Consider the following 19,220-nt stretch of genomic DNA (forward strand, 5'->3'; position numbering starts at 1 on the left):
GCACACACACACACACACACACACACACACACACACACACACACACACACACACAGTCACAGTCACAGTCACACACAGTCTTGGTTTCCTGACACTTAATATCCTGCTTTCAGTGCTAAGGCTTATGGTTCACACATATTTAGAAAACTCTTGCTGTTATTCAGATTCCTGAAAGTCTCATTAAACCTGGAATTTTAGGTACTTTATCAGACATATAAGGTGTAGAAATCTTACTTATTGTTGAGAATGGTCATATTCAGTCTTACCCCACTGAATAATGTAAATACTCAGCAGAGGAGACGTCTTGTCTTTGAATTTAAAATTGTCTAATCATATTCCACAATTAGCTAAGTAGGAGAAAGAGATGAAGGGGAATAAGCATATATTTACAACTTTCAGCAGGAGCCAATAAAAACAAGAGAAGGGGTAGGGATAAACCCAGAATAAATGCATATAATGTGAGTTAGGTCTGCCACAAAGTACAGGGTGTGTCCTAAAGGGCTTTGCATACAAGATGGAGGACAGGCTATTTGTGTCCAGCGCTCAGTAAAGAGCAGATTGTTCCCTCTGGTTGTGCAGGCGACCCAAATGTGCATTCCCACTGCATGTCTCAGGGTAAGCAAGTGTACAAAAGAGAGGTTGACTTGCTTTTTTATCAAGGGAGGAGAACTATACATTAAACCCTTGCTATCCATCCAGATTTACGCTTTTTTGCTTTTTGCTCAGAGTTAGATGAGAAGATGGGTACCAGTCTTTGTGTGTTCAATATGCAGTACAATCAGTAGCTAGTTAGCTTAGCTTAGCATAAGGACAGAAAACGGGGGTAAAAACTAGCCTGGCTCTCTGCAAAGGTGACAAAATCTGCCAACCAGCACTCTGCAATTTTATTAATTTACTCATTAGATTTTGCAATGAACCAACATAGGTTGGTTTCCTGGCAAACACAGTCTCCATTACTCCAGAAAATCCCTAGAAATAGTCTAGCACTTAACCCTCCATAAAACCACAATTTCTTTCAACAGTAAACCAAATCTACAGTGGTTGAAACGTAAACATTCCCACATTTTGAAAGTTATATCAGTGGCATGAATTTGTTCAGTGGATCAGGTGGTGTTTCCCACCTGGCTGGCGGTGGCACTTCTCCATCCAGATGTAGCAGTTGTTCTGTGCTACACCAGTTTGCGAGTCCAGGAAGGGCATGCGCACGCTGCGTTCGGCACAGAGACGGGCATTGTAGCTGCGGCAGTGTTCGATAGCCTCCCTATAGAACTGGTCACCAAGCCTGGACAAAGACAGACGGACAGATAGAGAATGTGATGGAAAACAGTCAGATACACAGACAAGAAGAATCAGGCTTAATATCATTTACTTTTACATTAACTCCCCCTTGCATTTAACATCTGACTTAGGTTACCCACAAGTAACATTATAGTCACATTTCTGCAATTGATCTAAGCAATTTGAAGCATGCTGCTTTGATTTCTGCTTTCCGTGCGCTGAGTCATCCCTGCTCCTAAAGCCCTGTCAGCTAAATGCTAACATTTTTGGATAGTTAATGGCTGTAACATGTGCTGGGCGGCTGATGATTTGGTACGGTCTGCAAATCAAGTATGAGCAGGGGCCTGTCCAGTCCTAGTGAACATTAGCTAAATATAACAAGCCCAGACTTCTTTCCGCATGTCGGCTCGGTTTGTTGTGTAAAGTACGGATTTGCCGCATGAATCGGATGAAGCATAAAGACAACTGAGCTGAAAAGGAACATCTATTCACAATGGCACACATGCAGAAAAAAACAATGATAAACCATAATAACAGAAGATTTTTTCTCTCTGTCTAAGTGATAGATAAGGGAGATTGCTGGATCAAAGTCCATACAACACTAACACACACGTGCACTCACCGTCAACTGAAAAGAGGGTAAATCAGGATGTGAGCCATCAATAGTCTCTACAATCAGTCTAAAGGTAAGATTTTTAAAGCTCAGAGAAAAAAAAGATTAACTCACTTATGCCAAAAATTAAATATCTTGAGTGGGTTATTTTTTTATATAATGGCATAGCTGAAATCCAGAGAGGAGGATAAAGGAAAGTCAGCTCTGATGGAGTCTGATATTTAGCCAGCAGAGGCACACATGCATGGCTCAGCTCCAGAGGCAGTGCACTGAACTAGTCAACCATCTTTGGGCACAGTTTACTGTTTAGTTTACTAAATGAGACAGTCATGAGTAGAAGTTGCTGTAAGCATCCTCATTTATGCTAGTATCTAATCAGTGAATTAAAAGTTGAAAAAAAAGAGAAAAGAATGCCACGAGAATCTGTCGCTGCTAGAAAGTTACCCAAATCAGCAGGATCTTGTCTGTCTCTCTGTTTATGTGCATACATGTCTATCTGCCTGCCCATCAAACCGTCTCTCTGACTGGCCGGGCACAGATATGTAAAGAATTTTAAGCTGGACAAAGACCAGCACTCTGGTCACTGTGACTCTCACAAAGACGTGCAGTGTTTGGAGGTGCAGGGAGCAGAGGGTGGATGGAGGAGGAAAAGGATAGGGGGAGGGAGAAGGGGGAGAGGCTGGAGTGACCAGCAGCAGGGAGTTCACCAGGTATTGCATGTACGGACAGAGGGGGGAAATGGGGAGGAGACAGATATGGAAAAGGTCCTTGATTTGTGGTTGGAAAGAGAAAAAAGAAATATGAATTAAAAAATGGGAAAATGGACACTGGACAAATTATATAACAGGACAGTACGACTACCTCATGTCATGGGATACTATCTAATCTATGCAACTGCAGGAGATTCCAGGAAGTCACTGTTGACAGCTAACAAAACTTTTAGCACGTAACCCCTATGAAAATTGTTGTTGTTACAGTAGCACAGCAAGCATGCAAAAAATTTAAACTTCCATAGTGGCTCTGTGTGCACCTTCAGTGCCACAGTGTGTGTATAATGTCTGGGCTTGAACACATGTTGCTGGCTGAGGTTTGTGTCAGGAGGCCTAGAGAAATGAGGAATGCAGCTGGTGTTATTGGCCATGTGTGTTTCTACTGTATAACAAACCAGCAGTTGCAGCAAAATCCAAATGTCCAGAAGAAACTTCCTGTCACATAAGTCACATTCCCAGAGGTGAAGTGTTTTCTCTGCTTTCACTATTTGTTGCCTGAAGTGTGTGTGTGTGTGTGTGTGTGTGTGTGTGTGTGTGTGTGTGTGTGCCTTCAGGCATCTGTCTTCCCCAATTTCCTTTCCTACCTATGTCATCCCATGATGTTTCTGTCCCATTTTCAGCAAGTGTCTGTGTAGCATCCCTGGGCGGCTTCATAAACTCTTACATAAGTGAGCGTACGTGCCTGTTTGTTTGACTACTATGCATTTGTCCGGGAGGTGAGCTTGTGTGTTTGGCTAAGTTAGAGTAAAGTGACATGTATTTGTGTGTGTGTGTGTGTGTGTATTTGTGTGTCTGATATCCTCCCCCAACCCCGATCCCGATTTAAACATCAGAGATTGCAATGTGCTCCTGTTTGTACCCATTAGTCGACTCTATAGCTGATCCTAGTGATGGAGCTTATGTAAGTGGAGTTTTGCATGTTAGGGAACATATTCTTCTTGGTCAACAGCTTCCTGGATAATGATGGAATCTGCAGTTGATGTGTGTGTGTGTGTGTGTGTGTGTGTGTGTGTGTATTCATGAATTTGTGCATGTGTATACCACTGTGATTGTCTCAATTGCTTCCATACTAGCACAGAGTAGCTTTGTGTGCGATGGGGAGTCTGTTCAATGTTTCAAAGCTAAAGTGATAGAGGTAATGCTTATGGCCACGGGTGTAACGATACATCAAATCAATATAGATGAATATATCAATTCAATCCCCAGTAATCCAATATTATTGATACAAATTGAAATTATGTGTTATGTGTCTTATGTGTTGATCGTAGGCCCCTGAATGGAATCACATTGGAATTTTATCGTGGGAAACTTTTGGGAAAACAGTAAATATTGTATTGTTGTCCTAAGAATCAATATAATCAATATAATATTGTATCGTGATATAACATGTGATTTACACTTCTATTATTAAGATTATAAATATTCAAACTTTAGCTCTATTACTCAGACTTTCTGTTTGGAGGTCGTTTCTTTCCACCAATTTGCAATAATTTTGTTATCTAGTTAAGCGTTTCAGGCATTTATTTCAATCACAGGATCCAGCTTCTCAACTGGGAGGGGTTTAATGTTTTCTCTATCATATATGATAGTAGAGTAAATATTTAGACTGTTGGTCAGATCACATTGATCATAATGGACACTTTTGAAAATTTTGTTGCATAAATGAATTTTCAATTACTTGATAAAATACTAATATAGAGATTAATTGATGATTAAAACAATTGTTGCGTTCCTTTATTGTGTTTTGTAAGTGTTTACCTCAGTTTACTGTGACCATAACTCTGTCAATCATTTCATTGAGCTCTCTGCTTTGAAGCAGCATCTAGGCTGATGGCTGAGGTTATAGCAACCATGAGACCTCCAGACATAAACAGACAGATCCAAGATTGTAAAATTAAAAACACGTTTTATTTATGTTGTGTTATTATAATGAGAATAGGAAATGTGTTAGACTTGTATATGTTCACCTCAGAAAATCAAAGGAACGTAAATGTGAAACACTAACATCCTCCTCTGGTGATCTTCAAACGAGCACCAACTAACTTTGTTTACTTTCTTCACTACAAAAACACACCCTTTTAGATTAATAGTTCAGACTCTGTGTGTGTCTGTATATGTGTGTGTCTGTCTGTCTGTCTGTGTGCTGGCATTCTTGCAAGTGTGTGTTGAAATGTTGGACAGTAGTATTTCTGTGTGTGCAGACATCCCGGGTTGAAACACATCACCTCAGTGTTATTGCATCTTATATGATTCAGTTGATATATTTTACCATGTCTTCTGATAAACTACTTCACAAATTCAGGTTTTAGATAAATGCTATATAATTAAAACATCCGTCGGAAGGCCCTTAAGATGCGGCTGAAAGCTCTGGCAAAAGCTAGTAAGTGGTGCTTTATCATAAAAACGATTTGTCAAATTTCAAAATATATAAAATGTTTTGAGAAAAAACATTTAAATCACAGCTGTAGTTATACTGTAGTAGTAACTGCTGGAGTATACTATATTGTATTTGTGCTAATCACACAATCACTGAAGTAGTTTTATACTATTATTATTTGCTGATAGTCTAGATCGTTGCACAGCAAAATACAAGTCCTAGTCCCTTCATGCTAAAGAAGAAAAAAAAAAGAATAATATAGTGTACAGAGAGGAGTTGAGGAGTCTTGCAGCCTGCTCGCTAGATGGGAACCAATGCGGTTTTAATCCACTGCCGCCGAACACTCCTGTTCTGAGCCGTGCACAAACCGTGCCGATTTGTAATGTTTCCAGTCAGAATGCTTTCCATTGCTACCTTTTGCAAAAAGTTAACAACTTGGCGGCGGGAGGGGTTCTCAAAAAATTACTGTATATGATATTGTATAACATATACTGTCCCTTAAGCACACAGTTGTGTTCACAATAACAGCAGTGTGGTTAAAAAAGTGAATAATGCTCAAAATCCTTAGAATAGCTTTTAATTCCATAATATCAATGCATTGGGAACACTGCACATTCCATTCCAAATCAAAACATGACCAAAATTGATCAAGTTTGTGTTATACCTTTACAGAAAGGGAAGAAAAAGGAATATTACGCTATTCAAAAAATAGCAGTATTTGGCTTTTTTTTTTACTTAATTAAAACATTTACTGTATAAACTGAAAGAAATTTCTCAAGGGTTTCTTTTACTTTGAAGCACTGCACTAATTCATCCATCTGAAATCTGCTTATCTGGTATCGGGTCGCGGGGGCAGCAGCCCCAGTAGGGGACAGCAGCCCCAGTAGGGGACCCCAAACTTCCCTTTCCCGAGCCACATCAACCAGCTCCGACTGGGGATCCAGAGGCGTTCCCAGGCCAGGTTGGAGATAAAATCCATCCACCTAGTCCTGGGTCTTCCCCGAGGCCTCTTCCCAGCTGGACGTGCCTGGAAAACCTCCCCAGGAGGCATCCTTACCAAAACCACCTCAACTGGCTACTTTCAACGCAAAGGAGCAGCGGCTCTACTCTAAGTTTCTCTCGGATGAATAAGCATCTCACCCTATCTCTATGGGAGACGCCAGCCCCCCTCCTGAGGAAACCCATTTTGGCCGCTTGGACCCTGGTAATATTTAGTTTCATATCTATTATTTCTGAGAACCGCTTCACATCTGTGTTGCATGGAGTTGACCAACTTCTCGCACCTGTGAACAGGTATTCCAGCCCAGGACGATTGAACTACATTCCACAATTCCTCTGCATTACTGGGTTTTAACTCATAAACAGCATTATTGATGTGATCTATGGGATTGAGGTCCGGGGATTGGGCTGGCCACTCCATAACATCAGTCTTGTTCATCTGAAACCAAGACTTTGCTCACTTACTGGTGTGTTTTGGGTCTTTTTCTTGTTGAAAGACCCATTTCAAAGGCATTTCCTCTTCAACATTAGGCAACATTAGCTCTTCAAGTATTTTGATGTATTGAAAATGATCCATGATCCCTGCTATGTGATACATAGGCCCAACACCACAGTATGAGAAACATCACCATACCATGATTTTTGCAGGTCCCCGCTTTCCTGTCTTCACAATGTACTGTGGCTTAAATTCAGTGCATGGTGGTCGTCGGACAAACTGTCTGAGGCCCCTGGACCCAAAAAGAACAATTTCGCTCTCACCAGTCCACAGAATGTTGCGCCATTTCTCCTTTGGCCATTCAATGTGTCCTTTGGCAAATTTCGACCTATTCAGTACATGTCTTTGCCACCAAAGGGTAGAAAAAAGATGTCCATAACCTTGATAAAAGGTTTTTCATTTTAAATTTCCAGGTTGGTAGGAAGTAAACACTAGGGTTAAATATGGGCCATAATTGACACTTGTTTCTTCACAGAATCCATTGAACACAGAACTGCTATTATTTTGAACATGCCCCTTTAGATTACAGAGTCAATTACACAGAATGAGCAGCATGCATGTCATGACTGTTGGGTCTGTTGGTGTTCTATGACTCTACAACACTTACTAGTAAATTATTTGCCATGTAAAAATATCCCTTCTACCAAAAACATTCATTTTGACAAATGCAGAACTGAAAAATCCCACTGATGTCTTGATGGTATAGACTGTATGGCTTAACAGGCACAACAGCATAAACTGTTTAAATGTTGTTTGCATGACTTTATTTAGCTCACTAAGTCAGAAGTGCAGTAATGGGAAACTAAATCTTTCACAATACAAGGCTCTTCAACAATCAGACACATATTTGTCATGAAGCACGCATATCTGCTCGGAACGTATACGTACGCTGTACGATAGATAAAGATAGAGAGGGGAAAGGAAGCCCACTTTTGGCTATGAATAGGTAAGAGGCCCCAAGGGGAGTTCAGGGCAGTGTAACAGCATGTAGGCACTGATAGGTGTCTTTCGTGGCACTTTGTAGACAGAGCGCTGGGGTGAAGCAGAAAAGGAGGGGGGGGGGGGGGCAAAGAGGAGGAGAATGAGGAGGGGCCAAGGAGGCAGGATGGGAAGGAAGAGGAGGGGTTGGATATGTCCCGGGGCACACGTGTTCCCTTTCAAACCCCGTCATACCCATTTTCTCTCAAAAAAACGGATGTATGTGCGCACGAGCGTGCCCACACAAACACATGCTTGTCCGTGCACAAACAGACACACAAAGGGATGGAAAGAGAAAGGTGCAGAGTGCGGTCGGAGTGGGGAGAGAAGGGAGGAAAGGGTGTTGCAAAGGGGAAACCCTGATTCGGATGCCGTTTCAGAAGCTATTTTCTATGTGGAGATTAAAAACGTACACAAAGAGATGACTATGTCCCAGTTGCATGTGCAGAAAAAGAAAACAAAAAGGGAAAAAAGATTGATCCCTGCATGGTGCTTTTAATAGAAAAAGTTCCAGGACATTTCATTCCCCATGCCTGGAAACCCTTCCCGGACCTTCCCATTCCCCAGGCTTAGGTAGACAAAGGCCAGAGTTTGCCCCTGTGCTGTACAAATTTATGCAGTAAATGCAGCCTGCAGCCAGACAGACCCCCCCCCCCCTCCAAACCTCCATCACTCACGCTCCCTCTCACGTAAATTGGGGGAGGGGCAGGTGGCCACACAACCGCCCACGCATGCAACAAACACACATAATAAAAACACAACCCCCTACACGGTGACCCACCCACACCACGTCCTTTACATTTCCTTAAACCTTAGTCCACATCCTAACCCAACGATAAAAAAGGAGGTTAATGGACACAGTACGTGAACATAAACACATATCTACATATGAATGACATCGCTCATTTGAACACTCCTCATGTCAGCTCTTTATTAAACCCATCCCACACAGCCATACAGTTTCAATCACAAAGAGGTATTTGTAAAAAAAAAAAAAATCAAGTAAATATGCACAGCGAAACATGACTGAATGAGTCTAGAGAGGCAGCCGCATTTACTGCAAGCTTTTGACGGTTGTAATTCATCTTCCAGAGCCGGGAAGATTATTATCACATCCTTTACCTCTCCCTCTCTCAACAGATGGACCCAGGAGAATACTGGGACGCCTAATCTGCTGCTCTACATGCACAACTGCAGACACAAAACACCCATACCTACATCATCTACAGCTTAATCTGTTTTTGCAGAATACAGCAGCTTAAAGCCTTTTCCCCCCAAGTGCGGGTTGTACAGTAGGATCTTTATTGGGTGTCAACAAAGAGCTCTAAAAAACAAGACCATCATGATTTCTCTCTGTACTTAATAAACATGTCATGTTCCTTTTCCTTTCCTGTGTATATGAATATAGAAAATGATATTCAGCACATTAATGGTTCTGGGTAAAATTAATTTAAAAAACCTTAAGAGGGTGTACAGCTGAGGACTACTACATTTAACAGTTGGAAAGATTTCTTTATACCTCCACATTATTACAAAATTACCTCAAGTGAAAAGATATGGTTTATGGCACACCATTAGAAACATGGATAGGGCCTCTTGCACACCAGATGATAGGATAAATGTCTAACACTCTGGACATTCCACATGACAAGTGGTAAACATCTGCTGTTAGCCAGCAGGTTAGACATGTATTCAGTAATAAAGGCTAAGCTCAAAGTTATAGGTGCTCTTAATGCAGGGCAGACATGAGGGAGATCTATAGAACAAATTAACAAATTCCTTTTGCACTGATATTTTACTGCTGAAAAATAATAATTTGGTTTTTTTTTCACTATTTGGACACATTTTCTCAAAGGTAGCATGTTTGCTGCTCGATGGCTGATGTTTCTATGAATCATAAACTGCCATGCACCAATGGGCACCTTTAAGTGATCATGGTTTTTAAAATCTAACTTCAGGGAAACTGCACGCCCCCTTAAACTGTATTAGATTGCAGCTTTATTCTACATGCATCAAAGGAGGTCACAATGTAATAACACATTATAATCCGCTATCCATTGCTTACACGCATTTGACATTTGCAGCAAAAGCCCGAGCCGCGCAACTAGAGTCGCCCTCACAATGTGCGCTTTGTGACAATAATTGCATGAAATGATCTATGCAAATTCTCCCGTCTGCCACTGACAAAGAAGCCCTGCAGGCAAACTTCTTCCGATCGTGTTTATAAAGCACAATGTGGACGGTAAAGCAACTTTCTGTCTAAGTGGAACCAACTGCACGAGAGATCGAGTCCATGCGGACATGTACCCGCGGGTTGGAGATGTTTTCTCTGCAGATTGTGAACGAGTGCATGTTTTTATATTGGTACTGCAAAAAACAGCAAGTATAGGCAACCTGCAGATAACAGGAACTGTCCAAGTAGGCTACATAGGCGAAAGGGTTAATGTGGGGTTCTTATTTAAACGCACGGTTAACCCTATAGATCAATCACATGCAATCAGACAATAACTGTTCAAAAAATATATATAAGAAATTTACTTACGATTTTAAAGGATTATGAATGACAGTCGCCATTTTCCTGCAGGACTGTAACGTAATATTCCAACTCTCGGTGTAGTTTGGGACCCTTGTGAAAAAACACAACAGCCAATGCGGTCCTGCATGGGCACTGTGCGCCCTACACTAGAGTCAAGACAATGGGCGTGGCCTCAGAGAAATCTGTCAACATATGTCCCAGTCCTCAGAGTACTAATAATTTCATGGAAAAAAATGCATTTGGCTTTATTTTAGTGTAAACATTACAAAGGGAAATAAGAATATCAGACATCATGACCTCATGAGTTGTTTAGTTAGGGGTGTGTGGACACAATTCACCAGCCTGTAACCTAATACAACCATCAAACAATAGTTTTGGGGTAAAAGGTAATGTGAGTTTGGACAGAAGGCATTTTGTGTTACTATAGAGCCTGTAGAATATTTTGAATGCCCATCGTCCGTCAATCAAATGAAATAAAACAAAGTCGCACAATATGTGATGCGTGGCTGTAACGTTCGCTAAGAAAACAACCTATGAATGTCTGCCACGTCAGGCACTATTGTTAGCACTCAGCCAATGAATGACATTTGGAGGCGGGTGAACATCCCAGGCTCTCAATGTAATGTACACAGCAGTTAGCTTATGAGGGTTGAAACTGTAACAAAACATCGGTTTATTAAGAAAATAAAGAATGTTTACATTCAACGGAAAGCCTGTATATTAACGTAATAAAACCGCCTTCACGTTAACTCATGTTTAATTTCCAGCATATGGAAAGGTGTCGGTAAATATGTGTAGTCAACGTTAGCTTAAAATGCTAATGACTGAAGCTAGCTAACTTAGCTAACAAGTAAACATGCTGCATCAACTAGCCTTACACACTCGTACACATAGCTAGACGTTAATAATAGACAGCGTGGCGAGAGGATCCTTACTTGTGGACTCAAACAGCGGGGATGAAGAAGTGGAACTGGCAAGAAGGACAGCGACCGTACAGGCGACAAGGTGGTCAACGCCGTGGTTGGTCCAGAGGCAACCGACAAAGGTCAACACAGGACGAGCAGTGGTACGTTTAAGGACATATTGACGCATGATTTAGTTTAAAAGTTATGATATGTGTCTGATATATGTCGGCCCAGCACAGTCAGTGTTGGTAACGTCAGTAAGAGTGGTGTTCTGTTCACAGGTCTGGACATAATGATGCAGGGCCATCATTAAGAGCATCTCAGAGGAGAAATGAACACCAGCCAGCGTCTGTCTCGTCGACCTCCTCATCTTCCTCCTCCTCTAAGACCAACAGTGCTGCACCAGGTCAGCACAAAACACACTTCCACTCCATAACTGAACAAACATCACTTCTCTGGTGTTCACTCATTAGCCATACTACATAAAGAGCACTGTTTTATTTATAATAATAATGTATACTGTTTACTGATCCCCAGTAGGAAAATGATCTTATGGAAAGTTCCCCATGCCATTCTCTAGGTATGGTGATGGTAATGTAATGATGTGGGGATGCCATCATCATCATGATGATGATGATGGCATCCCCACATCATTACCATATTTTAATTGCAAAGGCCAAGGGAACTTTCTCAGGATACACAGTATCCTGGATCCAGGAAATAACTGGCCTTTAAAAACAAAAATCTGCCTGCTTCTATGGGAATTTAACATGGGAAGAACATTTATTTATTTACAAAACATTATAGTTGGATTTTTCCAATTTTTTTTTAATTAAGGCATTTCCAAAAGAAGAGTTTTTTTATTCCTCTTTTTAGTCAACTTTAACATGGGTTTATAAACTTATGAACACCACTGTAAACAAAATAACCCGGGGTGTAACTTGAATAGCAAGAAGAGGAGATGTCCATGCCTAATTTTACCACCTATTCTGTTACCAGAGCTGCCTGGTTTCTACTTTGACCCGGAGAAAAATCGCTACTTTCGCCTGTTGCCTGGACACAACAACTGTAACCCGCTGACCAGAGAGCAGTTGCAGGAGAAGGAAAGAGAGAAACAGAGAAACAAGATGCTCGCGGAGGATGAAAAGCCCAGAAAAGTGAGTCTGTTGTCCGACCTTGTCAATCCTTCTTCAGCTTTTAGGATTATGATATTGTTTCTTGTGCTTGAAGCTTCAGCTGTATTTTTCTCACCACATGCTTGGGTTTCATACTTTTTATATATTATCTTCTTAATAGAAAGCACCAAGATCAGGACTGAACTCTTCGCTGCTGCTGCAGAAAAGACGCCTTGGCATGTTACCTGAGAACTCCTATTGCAGGTACTGTACCACTCTGCTATGTGCACACACAGAAGACATAGCACTGTTTTCCTTGTACGCTATCCGTATTGCAAAACCCACAGCTGTAATGCATTACAGCAAACAACCCCAGCAAAACACAGTCTAACTATAATGATAATCAGTTCTGTATGTGTAGAGTGAGTTTTCTTTTAAACATTGCCGGCCCACTAATAATGATGCTAATCAATTTTGACATGGGTTTAAAAGTAGTCGGAAAAAGAAACATGCTAAAATATAGTCAAATACTGTGCTGCCTGACAGTTTCAATTTTAAAAATGAAATTCACACACATGATTTATATTTTTCATTTTGCCAAACATGTTTTTAAATACATAAATACACGGACACACACTGTCACATATTGGTTCTGGTTTGGTGAATTGTTCGCTGATGTTTCTCATCAGTGTTGACGTGGTTACTGTGTCTCCAGGCTGGTCCACGAGGTGAAGGTCAGTGGAATGAGACGCCACAAACTAGAGATCCAGAGCACGGACAACAGCAACCCTAACACTGACAACTTCCGGCTCATAGTGGTGAGAACGCACGCAAAACACTCTAGGGCAGTCGCAAGAGACGCACTGTAAAAACACATCTTCTACTTTAATTCAGTGTTTAAGCATCATGAGAATCCTTATAGTGTATTTGCTGGTCTATGTATCCTCATTGAACTCAGTCCTCCCTCCTCTTCCTTCTTTCTCAGGGGGACTCTGCATGTGAGCGAGTGTTCACAGTCAATGATGTGTCACACGGAGGCTGCAAGTACGGCATCATGAACTTCAGCAGCAGCAGCCGGGGCTCTCTGTCTGTGGAAATGTGCGACAACCTCTACTTCACGAATCGCAAGGTGGGGGTGTTTCACAGGACCAGTGACTCTGAATGTGTAGACATTTTATGTTTTTCACTGTAGCCAACTCCCACCTTACATTTTGTGGAAACCTTGTAGGTTGTATTATTATTATTATTATTATTATATCATATATGTAATATGTATTTTAAATCTCGTAAGCTGACGGGTTGGCTTAATGTGTTTCAGGTGAATTCCATCTGCTGGGCCTCGGTCAACTACCCAGACTCCCACGTCTTGTATCCTTCTTCCGCTTAAGTAGTGTTCTTAGGGAGCCTACATGTCCTAAAACTCAAGTGCTGCCTGGACACTGCCTGTATTTCCCTTGACTGAGCCGACTGTCAGGCTGTGTCTGGTTGGAGCGGCAGACACCCCCGGCTGCGTCAGTTTACTTCCTGCTTCCCTCTTCAGCAACTCCAACCCAGGTTGTACTGAATAGAATCCTCTCAGGTTCCTTACACTGTTTAACACAGTCACATTAGTCCATCTACACATGATCCGCAGTAGAACCGCGAGGCAGGGCGCAGAGCAGAGAGGCACAGCGTGGATATACATTCTGGAATTGGTTGTGCCTTGAAATGTCAGCTGCAACGAGGTCTAAGTTGAAATGATTTGAACTTTTGAGCACAGCCCTCCGGCGGCACTACTTTCCCCAAAGGAAAACAATGGAGCGGCGAGAGCTGGGCAGTTTTGCCGTGGATCGTGTGTAGTCAGCCATAAGGCTTTTATGATTTCTTATTTTTAGAAAGTGTATTTTTACACAAGGCTTTGGCATTGAAGAAGCTTTCCGATGTAATCAGAATCATTCATTAGGACAGTTTTTAGTTTATTAACCCTCGTTTGGCTTTTAAATTCCTGAATTTGTAATGAACTTGTATGTGTATAGATTGATAGTAATAATAAAGACATGTCAGCTTGGTATTGTATGTTTACCTCTCCATTTTAATATTTCTTCTCTCTCGTCCTCCTCTTTCCTCAGACCAGCCCGGGATGCTGTGTAGCTTTAAGATATCGTCAGCCTGGTCTTGTGCTTGGTGCTTCAACCCCCAGTTTGACAAGACGTTTAGCACTGGTCTGTCCAGATGTTGTCATTTCTTTTGCAACCCATGATCAAATATGATATTCATAAACAGATTATAGTAATTAGCTTCTGTAGAGCTGTGAGTTTGTTAGCTTAGCTAGAGTTTTGGGGTGTTAAATCATACTCTATTTGTTCAGGCAGAGACAAAGCTACCCCAACACATGTGTCTAACTCAAGGTCCGAGGGCCAAATCCGTCCCCCCGCTAATTTTGATCCGGCCCTCATATATATTTTAGTTCACAAAAAATGTTTGCCCGCTTCTTGCTGCTTTTTCCGGCAATTCTGTTGCTTTATTCAACATTTGGTGCATTTTCTTTGACATTTTTGTAAACCACACTATAAGTGAGAAGACTACAGGAGACACGCAGTAATACAGTAAAAGGTTTTTTTGCAATAAACTCTATATATCTGGCCCTTGATGCAATTCTAATTTTCCAGTGTGGCCCTTAGTGAAACTGAGTTTGACACCGCTGCTTTACAGAGTAACCTGGTCGCTTGTTTTAGTTCATTAAAAATAATGAATGGAAAAAATTGATCTAGAAAAGAGAGCTTGTTAATTGAGGGGACAAACATTTCCTCTACACAATCGTATGAATCTACAAAAACTCTGTGTTCTCGTGTGTGTTGGCAGGCCTGTCTCGTAGAGTGATAGTGAAAGATGCAGAGACGGGCCGAACCCAGACGTACAGCACCGGCAGCGATGTCTTGGCTCAGCAGTTTGCCCTTAGGGTGAGTCATCTGTTCCATTTAAGTGATTCAAGCATGTTTAAGTTCACTTGTAACATGCTATAGTATGGACTTATCTTTGTGTGACTAAGCGCAATGAAAGAAAGAAAAGCAATGCCAAGAAAGTAAAATACCTTCTGTTTCTTGTCTTAGGTCCCTGTGCTGTTTAATGGTTGCCGATCAGGAGAGATCTTCAGCATTGACCTGCGGCAGCGCGGGCGCAGGGATCAGAGCTGGAAAGCCAGCCGCTTCCATCAAGAATCAGCCATCACCTCCGTACGCGTCCTGCAGGATGAGAACTACCTGCTTGCCGCGGACATGCTGGGCCAGGTCAGTTTATTGGCTTAAAAATTTGATTTGTGTGCGCCTTATAAACATTGAGCTCTAAATGACCAGTATTTTAACTATGATTTGGTCCTGAGATGAGGCTAATGACCCCCAAGATAAGAGATGGAAAATAATGACAAGAAATATTAACCCTCATGGATGGTATTACTGCTTTATCTTTGTGTGTTTTCCTCATTTATGTGCAGATTAAGCTGTGGGATGTGCGAGTGACTAAGGCAGTGCAGGAGTACAAAGGGCATTATAATGAGCATGCCTACCTTCCCATCCACGTCAATGAGCCTGAGGGGCTTTTGTTGGCAGGTAGGAGAGAACACATGCTCACTATACTGTTGTTGAAAACTTAATTCAAGAAATACCAGGTTTAACAGCTACTATGCTCCGACATACTTAGTGTAAGGCTCCTGCTGCACACTGCCTGCATGGCGGGAGCGTGTCAGCTGCGTGGCGTGTCCGTTTTTATTTCGCCTAGCATGTTAACAGGTCAGAGCTTGCACGCTGCCTGCGTGACACACGTCTCAGGCGCGGCTTGAGCCCTCACCGAAAACGTGTGCATGCTAGAAATAGGACGGGCACCAATTTTTCATGCATTTCCAGGCGAAATGGAAAAGTCATTTTGACACAAGTACATTTAATAAATGACATTTTGATGTTTGAAAGTCTATACTTATGTTTTGACATAAATGAAGATATAAATTAATTAAAAAACATAACAATTATCGATTTTCAAATATTGCACCTGTCAATACAGAACAATATTCTTTAACCTATTTTAGGCCAGTACAGCCGATGTTGTCTCAGCTGTTATCAAATCAGTATTGACACATGTGTAACATGAAGTATACCACAGATTTAATTTTTTTATCAATGGGAAACATAGTGTACAGACAAGGCTAGCAGCAGCGCCGCATCAGACACGTTCCTGGTGTGTAAAGACAAAGAAAGCGCCACGCAACTGACAGACCGTCATCAATGAGCCATTTGCAGATAAAAATACACTATGGCCAGATAAGGTATTTTAAAAAGAGTTTGAGAGATCTGAAGCCACCAAAGAGTTCTGTCTCTCCCGTGGTGCCTCCAACCCCCCCACCCATCCTGTGTTCCTTCCCCAGTCGGTCAGGATTGCTACACAAGGTTATGGAGCCTAAAAGATGGCCACCTACTGAGGACTATCCCATCACCCCACCCGACTGCAAACGACCTGATTCCGAGCGTGGTCTTCTCCTCCAAGTTGGGCGGCGGCAGGGGGCTCCCCGGCCTGCTAATGGCCGTCAAACATGACCTTTACTACTTCCCATACAGCACCGACTACCAGGAAGGAGGAGAGCAGCCGGCCAGCTTTTAGAAGACTGAGAATGCTTCTTCTCACAAATAATTCTTAAGACAAGGACACCATCTTTTTTTTTTTGCCAAATGTATGGATGGAGTTATATCATTTATAAAATCTACAGGTATTTTATAATTGAAAGGGTTCTGTCACGTATGCAGGACAATTCCACAAGGTTGCAGTGAACTTTTGATCGGGAAGCGTTACATGGAAGTCTCAGGGGAAAGTTTTTTGACCCGCTTGTTTGTGCCAAAAGGAAATAGAAGTGCTACATACATTAGTGCACGATACGAGTGCACACAAGTACTGCAGTTAAGATTTGTGTAACAAAAAAGTGCTCTTACTTGTGACATCATTGACCTTATGATTTCTAATTTAATTTTAGGAAATCTCTGATCTGAATTTGAAAAGAATACTGTGTTTATACTAGAAATTAAGTTTCTAATTGCTGTTGAATGACAATTCTATTCTAAAAAGAAAAGAAATGGTTAACACAGCAATCTGTTGCTTTTGTATTTGCTCCCAAGTGACACACACACACCGACTGAGTTTCTGCAGTTTAATACATAACGATACATGAACATAAAAGGTATTGATTTGTTCCTTGTGATATTCACTGAGATAGGGACAGTTCACTGATTCAGGTCAAAGTGTTATTTCGGCTTATTTGTTGAAAGGGTAACCAAACCAACTCTCCTAGTCAGAACCCCCCCACCCCCCACCAAATCAATACAGTCAAAGCCTATCTGCATCATTATATGTTGTATTTGTCAGACAGTTGTGTGGGACAGTCTCTGGTGCTCCTAGCTAACTAGCTACACAGCCTGAGTTGACAGAGTAAACGACTGATCTAATTATTTCCTGTTTTGAGGGGCCAGCCTCAAAATGGTTTCAAGTCTTTTTCTCCATATTGCTTCTGTGAGCCAGCGACTATAAAAACAGTTCCTGTATCATTTCATCCCACTGCAGTCAGATTTGTCTGGTTGGATGACAGTTTTAACATTTTAAAAACAAGGCCATTTTCTTTCTTCCTATTTAAGTAAACTGTTTTCCCATATGTGTATATTCTATGCAAAATAAAGTCAACAGCATTATTAAGGCTGTTCTATTAGCCGCCCATTCAAATGGACAAACAACCACAAAGCATTGAGGGATGATGTGAGAAGTTAATACTATGGGATTCTGTGAGTCGGAATGCATCTCAGACCGTTCTACGGTACATCATTGGCTCCAGATTGTTCTAAAGAAGCCAGAGTGGCAGAAACTAAAGCTTGCAAGGCTGAAAAACTACTGTACAGAGGAAAAACTACTGTAGATGCATTCAAAATTTTTGTGGTGGATGTTTTTTTTTCAAGTTTTCCATTGTTTCTTCTAAAGCCAGCCCTAAATGCTATATCCAGGACGTCTGCAGAAACAATCTTAGAATAAAAGTGCTTACCCAGAATCAGTTTAAGATGCTCAGTCAGTAATTCTATTACAACGGCTCACCCAAGTAGCCCCAGACTACAAAGAGGTGCTTATAACACTAGTCTAGTGTGTCACACTGGGAGGGATTGTCACGGGGAGGTCACACGCATCATTACAAGTTTTAAAAGGATCAAATGAGTATTTACCTGAACTTAATTGCAACCATGTACAATACTCACTTTTACAAAACGCTGTCAAGTTTTATCTCTCAGACCTTCTTGATATTCAAGTTTTCCCTCTGATTGGTATTCTTCACAGTGTAAAATATAGGAATATTAAAGTGAAAGAGCATCAGGGGACTGACGTGACGTGAGGATGGCGTTAAAAAACAATAAACCGAGTCCAACCTGCCCCAACACAGTCTAGTGGAAGCCAAGAAATGCCACTAAAGAGACAAAAGGGAACTGAAGCCGTTTAGCCAAAATGTTGTCAATTCCAGTTTTCTCAGAGGCCAACTTCCTAATCGCACCCCTCCTGCTAGAGCTCCCCGGGTTTCTGGTTGCAGCCGTTGCAGACCCTCACTGGGTGGTCCCAGCCGCGGGAGGGCACGGCGCGCCGCTCCTGAGAGCAGTCGTCACACACTCCCTGGCCACAGGCGCGGCAGTGGTGGATGGAGAGACGTGGGGAGAAGTCCCTCTTACACTCGCTGCAGGAGTGGATGTCCTGATCCGGGACCCAGTAGGCCGGCCGAGCTGCGTCCTTCACCAGGCCTGGAAGCAGCAGTTAATATCAGGGCTGAACGATGTAGGAAAATAATCCAATTGCTATATATAGATATAGATATAGATATATAGATATAGATAGATAGATAGATAGATAGATAGATAGATAGATAGATATATAGATATATATATATAGAGATATAGATATATATATATAGAGATATATAGATAGATATATATATATATAGATATATATATATAGATATATATAGATAGATATAGATAGATATAGATAGATATATAGATATAGAGATAGATAGATATAGAGATATAGAGATAGATAGATATAGAGATATATATATATAGATAGATATATATATAGATAGATATATATAGATATAGATATAGATATAGAG

General features: G+C 41.4%; 3 protein-coding genes across 3 annotated transcripts in view; 1 reads left to right on the forward strand and 2 right to left on the reverse strand.

The window, feature by feature from the left end:
* Positions 1 to 10,394, reverse strand: part of dpf3 (D4, zinc and double PHD fingers, family 3) — a 21,811-nt gene extending 11,417 nt beyond the window's left edge. The window contains exons 1-2 of the mRNA XM_034900782.1: positions 10,054 to 10,394; positions 1,101 to 1,282 (exon numbers count right to left, since the gene is read on the reverse strand). Of these exons, the coding sequence (XP_034756673.1) occupies positions 1,101 to 1,282; positions 10,054 to 10,085 (214 nt within the window). The 5' untranslated portion in view covers positions 10,086 to 10,394. The remainder of the gene's footprint in view (positions 1 to 1,100; positions 1,283 to 10,053) is intronic.
* Positions 10,395 to 10,565: 171 nt separating this feature from the next.
* Positions 10,566 to 17,890, forward strand: wdr21 (WD repeat domain 21). The gene is made up of 13 exons (XM_034901052.1): positions 10,566 to 11,113; positions 11,234 to 11,358; positions 11,952 to 12,109; positions 12,249 to 12,331; positions 12,783 to 12,885; positions 13,053 to 13,196; positions 13,386 to 13,435; positions 13,542 to 13,621; positions 14,176 to 14,268; positions 14,909 to 15,006; positions 15,157 to 15,333; positions 15,537 to 15,651; positions 16,461 to 17,890. Exons 1-13 carry the CDS (start codon positions 11,004 to 11,006, stop codon positions 16,691 to 16,693), a joined length of 1,569 nt encoding a protein of 522 aa, XP_034756943.1. The 5' UTR covers positions 10,566 to 11,003; the 3' UTR covers positions 16,694 to 17,890.
* The window catches only part of zfyve1 (zinc finger, FYVE domain containing 1), a 7,748-nt gene continuing 5,748 nt past the window's right edge, over positions 17,221 to 19,220 (reverse strand). The window contains exon 12 of the mRNA XM_034901051.1: positions 17,221 to 18,852. Coding sequence (XP_034756942.1) covers positions 18,620 to 18,852 — 233 coding nt within the window. The 3' untranslated portion in view covers positions 17,221 to 18,619. The remainder of the gene's footprint in view (positions 18,853 to 19,220) is intronic.

This window comes from Etheostoma cragini, chromosome 18, assembly GCF_013103735.1.
Source record: "Etheostoma cragini isolate CJK2018 chromosome 18, CSU_Ecrag_1.0, whole genome shotgun sequence".
Taxonomy (NCBI): Eukaryota; Metazoa; Chordata; class Actinopteri; order Perciformes; family Percidae; genus Etheostoma; species Etheostoma cragini.

Excerpts from the sequence above, each read along its gene's own strand:
- wdr21 (XM_034901052.1), top strand. The coding sequence starts at position 11,004 with ATGAAGAAGTGGAACTGGCAAGAAGGACAGCGACCGTACAGGCGACAA. Across the intron at positions 13,436-13,541 it reads TACCCAGACTCCCACGTCTT|GCTGTGTCTGGTTGGAGCGG; the intron begins GTATCCTTCTTC and ends GCCGACTGTCAG. Across the intron at positions 15,007-15,156 it reads CTCAGCAGTTTGCCCTTAGG|GTCCCTGTGCTGTTTAATGG; the intron begins GTGAGTCATCTG and ends TTCTTGTCTTAG.